Source organism: Barbus barbus (genome assembly GCF_936440315.1).
Source record: "Barbus barbus genome assembly, chromosome: 27".
Taxonomy (NCBI): Eukaryota; Metazoa; Chordata; class Actinopteri; order Cypriniformes; family Cyprinidae; genus Barbus; species Barbus barbus.
The window spans coordinates 8,923,042-8,934,476 of NC_136755.1; the positions used below are offsets into that span (position 1 = coordinate 8,923,042).

General features: G+C 35.8%; 1 protein-coding gene across 1 annotated transcript in view; it reads left to right on the plus strand.

The window, feature by feature from the left end:
* The window catches only part of LOC306847208 (lysophosphatidylcholine acyltransferase 1), a 32,607-nt gene extending 21,529 nt beyond the window's left edge, over nucleotides 1–11,078 (plus strand). Inside the window, exons 6-14 of the mRNA XM_079381031.1 lie at nucleotides 1,519–1,577; nucleotides 1,950–1,984; nucleotides 2,204–2,258; nucleotides 2,571–2,653; nucleotides 2,803–2,928; nucleotides 7,277–7,430; nucleotides 7,542–7,634; nucleotides 7,798–7,939; nucleotides 9,748–11,078. Of these exons, the coding sequence (XP_079237157.1) occupies nucleotides 1,519–1,577; nucleotides 1,950–1,984; nucleotides 2,204–2,258; nucleotides 2,571–2,653; nucleotides 2,803–2,928; nucleotides 7,277–7,430; nucleotides 7,542–7,634; nucleotides 7,798–7,939; nucleotides 9,748–9,932 (932 nt within the window). The 3' untranslated portion in view covers nucleotides 9,933–11,078. The remainder of the gene's footprint in view (nucleotides 1–1,518; nucleotides 1,578–1,949; nucleotides 1,985–2,203; nucleotides 2,259–2,570; nucleotides 2,654–2,802; nucleotides 2,929–7,276; nucleotides 7,431–7,541; nucleotides 7,635–7,797; nucleotides 7,940–9,747) is intronic.
* The last annotated feature ends 357 nt before the right edge of the window (nucleotides 11,079–11,435 follow it).

An 11,435-nucleotide genomic window follows, 5' to 3' on the forward strand; every position in this document is an offset into this window, starting at 1 on the left:
TAATAGTATGATTAGTGATTTCGTAATTGGATTAAATTTTTTATTAAAATTCAATTAAATTGCAATTGGAATCAAATTAGTGTCCCCAATTTTATTTTATTTTTTTTATGAAATAATGCACATACAGTTTCATGGCTTGTAAAAACACAAGTCAACGGCCATTGGAAGGAGTGGCAAAATTTATACAGCATTTTTCTTGAATGGACTTTAAGCAAATGGTGTCATAATTGCCATTTTCATATTTTATGGCTTCCACTGATATATTGATAACTAGAAAGACATTATAGTCCACAGGAAACGCTTTTTAAAATGTTTTCTTGTGATTTTTGGTATGTTTTATTGTGCTCATAAAGCCGTATATTATATGGTTATTACTGTATTATTATTAATAATAATAATAATAATCATAAAAATATTAATTTATCCAATTAATTTAAATAGGTTATGTGCACTGGTTATTGGTCAAGAGAATAAGTGGAGGACAAGAAAATAAAACGGCAGTATCTGCACTTACTCTAGATCAAAGTGCTTTTGTGCATTTTAGAACCACAGTTAACATTTCAGTGTTTGTCAAGAACTTGTAAAACACTTGTATGAATTCAAATTACATTTAATAATAATCAAATTACATAAACTTTATTTTGCCCTTTATAAAAAAAATACATATATTAAGTCATACACATTTAGTGTATTAAAAGACAGAGGAGCTGCGTATGCAAAACCATGGTGCATTTAGCATTCATTTACAGTAGTTCTGCTCGGTCTAAAAAGTACAGGCACTTCCGCTCATGTGGACGCAAGCTTTAGTCCCATACAGTAGCAGCTCAGAACCTCAATGGTGAAAGATGCAAATGAATGATGGGTGAATTGTATATTTGCATTAGTTGACTTGCTCTGTTTAAAACTTGGGTTGGGTTTGTCAAAGGTGAGTGAGTTCAGTCTTAGTGGATAGGTTGGCCAGTTTCTATTTTCAGCATGTAATAAGGAGCTGTTTGTAAGCTGAAGGGCATCTCTCGTCTCTCTACACCTTTCCAGAACTGCTGAGATCTGACTGGCTCAGAGTGAAACTGAGGCTCAAAATGTAGAGAAAAGGAGACTGCAGTTATTTTTGAAAATAACGTTTTACAAAATAAGCAATCCGCCTCGCCAAAAGACAGTTTCAAGTGTGAAAAGTTCTTCAAAGGAATATTCAGCTCATCATAAAGTTGCGTAATGACAGAAACCGTGTTCTAATCCTCTAACTGATGTAATATTCATTTTATTATTCTGCATCTTCTTGTAAAGCTTGAGTTATGCAAGTTTTTGGTTTGCCATGTCTGAATATTAAAAACAATGAAGCTGGATGAGGTCAGTGGATTTGGATACTTAGGTTCACACCCACATTCAAACAGAGGGCTCATGTTTCAGTGTAGGCTATAGTTTTAATGCCACACCCGGTGCTCCGAGTGGAATTAGGTCAAAGCACAAGTCCTCTCATTCTCACTCGTTTACTGTCCTTTTGTCCCTCCTGTCCTGCAGGTGCGTTTATCCCTGGAGTTCCCGTGCAGCCTGTTCTGTTGCGGTATCCTAATGAGATGGTAAGAAGCTCTACGCCCAAACAGGGAGTGTCTTACACTCGTACTTGCAGTCTGCAGCAGTGTTATGCGTCTCCATTCATGAAGACTATGAATTTATTTTTCCACATCACACTTTCTACTTTTCTATCCACTGTCAAAACCTTTGCGTATTATGTCTTTGTTTCCTTCTCTCATGAATAATACAAGCCCAGCAATCTCTTAGAGCACTTAGTCAAGGTTGTGCTGTAGAAGCAAGGTCAAGTTCAAGTGGTTAGGATAGATGTGTGTGCGGGATACTTAGTTGTTTAGCCAGTATACTGCCAGTATAACATGTTTTTGTTTGAGATGCCAAGCCTATTCATTGCCTTCTTTCTCTTCTCACTTCCCCGCCAGGATACAATCTCATGGACGTGGCAAGGGCCTGGAGCGTAAGTCTCTTGAGTTAATTTAAAGGGATAGTAACCCAAAAATAAGTCATTTAGTCACCCACATGCACCTATATGCATTTTTCTTCTGCTGAACACACACATATTTTGAAGAGTGTTGGTAACCAAACAGTTTCAGTCTGTGTGCTTGTCTTTTTAAATTATGTAAATGTATAAATTAAATAAATGTAAATTAAAATCAAATTCCATTGTCTTTTTCAGGTTTAAGATTCTGTGGCTCACATTATGTCAGCTACATAACTCCGTAGAAATAGAGGTGAGAACTCACATTGTGGAATAAATGTTATTTTAGTATTCATAGACTATACTTTTATATTATTTTGAAGCTTTTAATTTATATTTTCAGTTTAGGTTTAGTCATTGGTCTTCATTTTTATGTATTTGTTTTTGTTTGTTTTTCAGTTTTAGTCAATTAGTTTTACTCCTAAATTTAGTGATTCAAATGATTTGTATTTATACATTTCAAATTTCATCTAATTTCGTTTAATCTGATTTAATATCTAAATATTTTTAAAAATAACAACACTGGTAAATATGCACAAATCAGATTTGATAAACTTCTGTCCAGTATCTTCCTACATACACCCCGTCAGAGGAGGAGAAGAAGGATCCAGCCCTGTTCGCCAACAATGTGAGACGTATCATGGCCAAGTGAGTGGATTTTAAAGAAAGTGTTTTTGTTGTGACAGATTTTATTAACACTTTATTTCATACTGATAAAAAAAAGTTTGGCTTTACATTTCTTCCTCTTAAAAGGCCCAAGTGTCCTGTAATTAGTATTGTGTGTTCTTTCTCCATAGGGCGCTTGGGTTGCCCATTATCGATTACTCCTTTGAGGACTGCCAGCTTGCTATGGCCAAAGGGCCTCTGCGGTTGCCCAGACACACCTGTTTGCTGGAGTTTGCCAGGCTTGTACGACGCTTGGGGTAAGTAGAGCAGCAGTTTTAATCGGGTCACCACATCTACGATAACATACACTACTGTTAAAAAATTTGGGGTTGGTATAATTTTTTTTTAAGAAATTATCGTTTATCCAGGGATGCATTAAATTGGTCGAAAGTGAGAGTAAAGACATTGATTTTAGTCCTTACAAAAGATAGAAAGCAAAAAGAAAAAGCAAGCAAAGCAGAAAATGCAATATGAACAACCCAGTACCTTGTAGACACAAATTTAAGATTTTTTTTTTCTGTTATCATGAGGATGTCCTGAGTTGGTGAGTGACTAAGGAATGACCATTGATCAGACCAGGCTTCATTACGAGAACAACAGGAAGACAGACAGTGGAAAGCTTTCCTGTGGTTTCTGGAAGTTGCTAAAAGTCGGTCTGTCAGATGAGCGCTTGCTAGACCGAGGAAGTTCTTGCTGTTTGTCTGTGCAGTGTGCTTCAGATGATCTCTGTAGCTTGGACTTTGAGCAGTCTGTGGGTGTCTTGCAGGCTGGGATGGTCTTTTGAAATAACAGACTTGATCTCTCATTTCTTTAGATGAAAGAATCCGTTCTCAGATTTTTTTTTTTATTTTTTTTATTGGGCAGGTGAGTTAAGTAGGTTGTAAGAGTGAAGGACAGTTTAAGATGTCTCAGGGACACGAGGTGTTGGTTTGGTCACTGGGTGAATCAGTCATCCAGCCAATCAATCCGCCTCTACTGAAGTATCACAGATCAATACTATGATATGTAGAGTTACACCATGCTGAATCATTACGTTCAGTATACGAGCAGCGCTGTGTTGACTGATGAATAATCACATGCAGCCCTCTGCCTGCCAGCATAATGAGAGGAAGTTAAACATGGCTTTTGTTTGCTTTGGATTAGAAGCTGAGGATTGATTTTACACTGGTGCTAAAGCAGTGACCTGGTTTGTCCTAATGCAGTTCATCTGGTAGTGAACATGGTGCCCTCTAGTGAATATGATGACGAAAAACAATCAACAAAGGTTTGAAAGATTGCATGTAGAAATTAGAGTATATAACTTTCAGTAAGCATCAAAGATGTGTAAAAAGAATGGCTTTGGCAAGTACAGTAAATAAAACCGTTAATCTGTAACCTTTTTCCTTAAGGAGTGCAAAATAATGCATGTGATGCTACACCTGATGTTGTGACAACAGTCTGAGATTAAGTCCAACTTTATTTAATTTTATTATTAATTTTATTTAATTTTTTTTATCTCATGCAAGTAAAGTCAGCAAATAAAACCAGAGACGTACACTACTTTAAAAGTTTGGGTTCACTTTAAACATTTATTTTAAATGACTTCCAGGAGCCATGAAAGTGACGTGACATACGGCCGAGTATGGTGACCCATACTCGGAATTCGTGCTCTGCATTTATCCCATCCAAAGTGCACAAACACAGCAGTGAACACACACGCACCCGGAGCAGTGGGCAGCCATTTATGCTACGCCGCCCGGGGAGCAGTTGGGGGTTCGGTGCCTTGCTCAAGGGCACCTCAGTCGTGGTATTGAGGGTGGAGAGAGCGCTGGACATTCACTTTCTCCACCTACAATCCCTGCCGGCCTGAGACTCGAACCTGCAACCTTTACGAGTTTTACGAGAGATTACGAGTCCGAATCTCTAACCATTAGGCCACGACTTCCCATTAAGTTCCCTTTCACCTTTTTGAAGCTCTTAATCATTTTTCATATCATTAGCTAAAAAAAATAATGTAATCAACTTCCAGGTTGGCCTGATAATTATAATGACAAGGTGGTGCGTTCTTTTTATGGGCAACTTGGAATGGCGTTGTAGTACTTGGACTCGGACTGCAAATGTGAACGAACTTGGTCTTGAACGGACTCGGGTGGACTCGGACTTGGATATTTGACACCGCAATTTTTCAGAGTACAGATGAATCCATGTCATGTGTAAAGTAAAATTAATAAAAGTAATGCCACAAAATTAATATGAAAAGACATTAATAAGCATCTCGCACTTAAACTCAATTGATTAAAAACTAGGACTCGACGCTGGACTCGGATCCAACACTGGTTCAGGATTCTTTAATACTTACTGAAAGTGAAGTTTTTCATTTGTATTTTTGAAATAAAAATAAGGCACCTGAGATTGCTAATATTCCTGCAAAAATGTTTAGAGACTTTGATAAATTTGTAGCAGTCACCCAAGCAATTGAACTAGGAATAGTACCAAGTGAGTTTCAAAGTGCTAGAGTTATACCCTTACATAAAACGAGATGCAAGTTAGATAGGTTTAATTATAGGCCTGTTTCTGTCTTGGACATTTTTTTTTCTTCTTTTTTCCCCCCCTATTATCTTAGACATCACACCTATGACCAGATTGAAAAATATATTCCTACAAACTATTTTATGAGTTGCAGTCAGTTTTTAGGCCTTTACATTCCACCGAGACTTGTATATTATATTTTACCTATAGAATAAGGAAAGCTGTCTATGGTGGCAAATTTTGTGGGATGGTTATGTTGGACCTTCAGAAGGCATTTGATACTGTAGACCACAACATTTTATTGTATAAATTAAAGGCAGTTGGGTTTCAGAAATCTCTCAGTTGGTTCAGATCTATGTTGATGACAGAAGCCAGAGAGTCGATATTAAGGGTATATTGTATGGTCCTTTATCAATCAATTGTGGAGTTCCTCAAGGGAGTATTTAGGTTGCTTTTATATTTTCTCTTGTATATAAATGATCTTAAAGCAGTGTGTTCAGAGGAACTTTTTCTTTATGCTGACGATGCAGCAATTTTAGTATTTTGTCAAGATAAAGGGGTCTTAGAGAAAATGAGTTTGCAGCCGTTACAAGAGATGTCCAAATGGTTTTTAGACTATAAACGTTCTCTATATAGGTAAAACTGAAGCCATTCTCTTTGTCATACTATAATTTCATTCTAGAAGCAATGTTTTTTTGTTTTTGTTTTTTTTTGTTCTTGGTTGGGGTTAACAGTATTGGATCAACAATATTGAGTCCAAAAAAATGTGAATTAGTTGTTTTTGTATATCACCTGTTCATTTATTATACATTAAACAAACCATGTTGTTAGATTCGGTTTTTCGTGAGGGCAATTTCTTGGATGTTTATTCTTTAATTTCTGGCAGGGGCCTTGATTCAACCCCAAAATAAATTGGTTAGAATTGCAATAAATGTTAAGCTAATGGGTTTGTTAACTGGGGAGAAATAGTTTTTAAAAAGCGATTTAATAAAAAAGGAAAAAAAAAATGATTGGACAGCTATGGAAATAAGCCAATGGCTTTGTTTATTTTTCTTATCCTCAACTTTTTTTTTTGTGTGTGTGTGGGATACTTTTGTACAGTTTGTGAACTAAACTAAATTTTAATTCAGTTCGCCTAGGAGGCATTAAATTACAGTATGTACAGTACTACTCCAGTTTAGGGCCCGTAATGTTATTTTTAAATGTTTTTGAAAGAAGTCTCATGCTTGCATCAGTTAATTGATTAATATTGTGATTTAGTATTACAATTTAAAATAACACTTATTTTAATTTGATTTATTCCTGTGATTTGAAGCTGAATTTTCAGCATCGTTCTTTTCAGCAAAATACTGTTTCTATTTCTATTACCAAATATGATTTTCTTTAAACTTTAAGAATCCTTGCATGCAGACCTCATGCATTCTTATGCAGTAAGGTTCAGAGGTTCAGCTGAAGTTGTATCATGCGTTCTGCAGTGTTATTAGTCTGTAGGATGCTTCTTCAAACTGTTCCCAGTGTGGATTCATCCATCTATAATACTCTTTTGTAGTGTTGTACCATCCAGTCTTTATTCATTGCCAAAAAAGAGCAAGATGGGCACAATGTCAGATGTTTTTTTTTTTTTTTTTTTTTTTTTTGAAACCCTTAAAAGCCCAGCATCTCAGTCGTCTCTGCGCTGTTGGTGATGAAACCGCTGTTTAGTGTGTACTGTTCAATGCAGCTGCCAGCTGAGCTCCAGTCAGGGGTCTGTTTCTCGAACTAGAGACCCTGATGTTCTCATCCTCTTGTTATTCTGGGTCGTCCACTTCTCTCCCTGTGCTCATTATATCCAGTTCGCTTTCTTCTTTCAAGACAGTAGCTCACTGAACAATCTTCATCTCTCAAAATAACAATTCAATGGGTTTGTAGAAACATTTTTTTTTTTGAAACCACTACGAAGAACTGCAAGTGTACTCAAACTTTCAAAGATTGTTACAGTTCATTGGGCAACACAAGGATTCTTGAGTGCCAAATTGCATATTTTAATTTCACCAGCCATTTGCACATTTGGGGAGAAAGGGAAAAAAAAGGCAGATTTTATTTTGTCTTGTCTCTCAGCCTGAAGACAGGGGTCACTGATGAAGTCCTGCATGAGGAAGCCTCTAGGGCCCGTGAACTTTGTGGAAGCAGACTGGACGTGGAGGGATTTTCTCAGTACCTCAACCAACCCGTGACAGAAGCAGTACAGGACATCTTCTCACTTTTTGAGGAGGTTAAACATTTATCGAAATGTCTTTTAACTCATCTTTTCTGAACAGAAAACAATTTAACTTGTTTTATATGTCTGTCTGATTGTGATAACATTTGAATGAATTGTTTCCAGCACGGGAAGATGGATGTGAGAGAATATGTCATCGGCCTGTCTGTGGTCTGTAGACCTTTCAGATATCTGGAGACCATTAAACTGGCATTCAGGGTGAGTTGGGTTTCTACAAGCTTTCATAGCTTCAAATAGACAAGCTTGAGTTTGTATGAGTCAGAATCTCACTTAATGTTTATTTGGATATAATGAACGTTTTAGGTCTTGATGGTAAGGAAAGATGGGTGTTCTTTTGTCATGAATATGGTCTTCTGTCCAGATGTTTGAAGCAAAGGAGGATGGAGCAGTTGTAGAATATGAGTTTGCTGTCATTCTGAAAACCGCTCTGGGGATTGGAGATTTTGCTGTTTGTGACCTTTTCAGGGCCATAGATTGTCAAGACAAAGGAAAGATCACATTTGGTAGGACCCATTTACATTGGTTTACATGTTACATGTGATTTAGCTGTTAGGTGTGCTGGCATTATTGTTTGCCTTCACTTCTTCATTGTGTGTGGTCACATTAACCAAAATTAAAGTCATCTTATTTTTTTTTATATAGCACTCCTAAAAGAACCCCAAGGGTTACCCACAGTGATTTTACATAATAAAATTTACACACATATTGACCAATCACACATAATCTACTGTATAGTTTAACTAACATAGGCTGCAAAGTGAGCTTTCAGCAGATTCTTAAACATTGACAGATTTAGCAGACCTAATATATAGCGGCAGCTCATTCCACAATCTTGGCCCCATTACTGCAAAAGCTCCATCACCTTTTTGATGACTGACTGTCCTAGGCAGAAGTTTATAATTTTCTGAAAGCAAGGCTCTAGGGGGGGTTATAAGGTATCAAGAGGTTTGTAAGGTACAAAGGTGCCTGATTGTTTAGGGATATACAAAAATTCTAATCTTATATTTATCTGGAAAACAAACAGGGAGCCAGCGCAAATTTGCTAATAAATAGAATCATATTTCTTTACCATCTTTAAAAGGCTGCATTCTGGACTGATTGTAATCGAGCCAAGGATATGGCAGAGATGCCCCCGTACTACAAGTTACAAAAATCAAGACATGATGAGACATGAATAATGCATTTTGTCAAATGCCAATTTCAAAAGAGTTAAGTTATTTAAATGAATCATTCTGGTTCTTTATAATTAGCTAAGCCCTTTTTGAAATCATTGTAGAACACTTGCCTTTGTGCTTAACTCCCTTTTGCTGTTCTAAAACCACTGTAAAACACAGCTTTATGGGGCTTAGTGCTTTATAATAATTATGAAATGATTAGAATTAAATTCCCTGATTAAGAAAACACAGTATAATGGCATTTACACATTCATTTTGAGTAAAATGATGTTGGGTTGAAGCATTTTACTCTGATAATATTAGTGATGTATGGAAATAATATACTAAATTGCAAATTGTGGATTTGGACATTTTAATTCCGTTAATTGCGATTTTAAATAAAAATGGTTTAGATTTTAAATTTATATTGAACGCTTTTTTTGTTTTTTTGCTGGACCTAAAAACATCTTTGTAAATTCATGATTCATTCTCTTGTCTTTTGAAATATGGTTAAGTGTACTGCTGAATGTTATGACAGGCATTAAAATGTACTTTTTTAATTTATTTTAAAACTAGTGTGCCATGTATTTAAATATTTTTACAGTATTTAAATATTTTTACATCTGAAGTTGCAATTTGCTAATTATATTTGAAACGCATTACCTTTGACTGTATTGTCAAATAACACTACAGTCGTACTGTTCTAAACGAGTGCTTTACATCTGCATTACTATGGTAGTGAACACATCAAAATAAATGCACTTTGTTTAAAAGCATGGCAAAATATTAAAGTATATTTTTAAATAATAATGTTCTTAAAGTAAAACTTGTTTCTTTTTAAATGGCTTTTAATTCTCTTAAGAACCAGTCATGAAAGTTTACTTAAGTGCACTGAAATTACAACTGTCATTTGTTTTATTTCAATACAATTAAATGCACTTTTTTTTTTTTTTTTTTTTTTTTTTTTTTTTTTTTTTTTAAAAGACCAAAGTTGACACTAAAAAAAAATAAAAAACTGGGAAGGGGGTATTTTATTTTATTTTTATTTTAGTATTTATTTAATTCACAAATTATGTAGGAAATAGATACCTGATTACTATTGTAATTGTAAGTTGTAGTAATTATCTGTAAAATTAAACATGCTGTGTTTGTGGCAGATGATTTTGGCCGGTTTCTGGAGAATAGTCCTGATTTCGTGGAGCAGTACCACTGTCTCAGTGAGCCGATCCCTCAACCCTCCAGAGAATCCACATCACCCTCAGAGTCTCTGCCTTCAACTAACGGCTTCTGTGCTGACTTCAGCCCTCGAGATCCCCGCACTCACAGCAAGAAACAGGACTAAAAGCAGCTTTTACCATCACAGCCTGTCACCCTCAGTGTGAGGGTGTTTGTGTGCATGTGCGTACTTCTGTTTGCAGGAGAGGTGATGACAGACCGTATCTTAAAGTTGAATTGGGATTTGCATCTGGGTACATTACCCCAGGGATTCTTCCAGAGTTCTGTTGAAAATCTTTTTTTTTTTTTTTTTTTTTTTTTGTTATTCCCCTGAAGAACCTGTCTTATGAATGGAAACAAAACTGCTTTTTTGAGATTTTAATGAATTTCTATATAAAGTGCTGTTTGCTTTATAACATGAGTGTGTGTGTGTGTGTGTGGTTTTAATATACTCAACCAAGTCTTGGCTGATGTTCTTCATGGTGAGATGCAATATTAACAGTGATGTGACGGTAATGCCACATGCACAACAAATATTGGTATAAATAATATTTGAGTGAAACTGTAGGTCTGCGACTGGACTTTCAATGAATGGAATTCTTTTCAGTAAATCCTGACTGACAAACCAATTTACACTTTATTTGAGATGGATTTGCATTTAAGAACATAATACTGGTGGTCTGTCTGGTTTAACAATCACCAGTGTTGTCCGTATTGTTCAGTACATATCCAATTTTTATATTTTGTCCTTAATGAACAACTCCTCCTTCCCATGAAAACAAGAATACTGTTTAAAAATAACTATAAAAATGTTTGATGCAAGACTATACAATTTTTCCAATGCTTTAAAGATCTTTGGTGCTTTTTCACCTCTGTATAGGGGAAATTAGTTTTTTTTTATTGGTTGGTAATATTAATATGCAATAGGCAACCCAAGTACTGACAATTAGCCTTTGAAAACTCAAAAATAATGAAGAACAGATGACATTCCTACAATAACCTGTGTATTACTCCAGCACAAGGGGGCGCAATACAGCCATAAGAGGCAAAAGAGTTGTTAGTGATAGTATTTTTGAGAATGTTTTAGCTTCTGATTTTATAGGATATAGCTTTTGATATAGCTCCTGAAATATGAAATCATAGACTCACTGAGCCTAAGCATTATGATTGAACGTTTGTTGTTGGACATGGTACCATGGTAATACTGTACAATATTTATTTAGATGTACAATCTAAACAGCTCATAATGGCTGTCTTGGATGGGTGTTAAAGTAAATACCTTACAGTCGTTGGTTTTTAAAACAAAATTCCGGCGTATAATATTTAACCTGACCTGAATTTGTTACTATTCTTTAACATGACTGTGTTTTGATCTTCACATTCTCTTTCAGTTATTTTTTTTCTTCCCTCACCCACCTTTTCCTTTCACTCATCTCTGATGTCACCTGAGCCTACGATGTAAACACATGATGTCATTTGTTAGAGAAACTTGCATAAAAGAGTTTGGCTGCACCACAGGGTGGTGCTATAACATTAACAAAACGCCCCCAAATCATCTGGCTGTGCTGTGAGGAAAAGCATTACATCACCCCTGCTGTAAAAATAGACTAAGAATTGGTTCTTGAAAGTG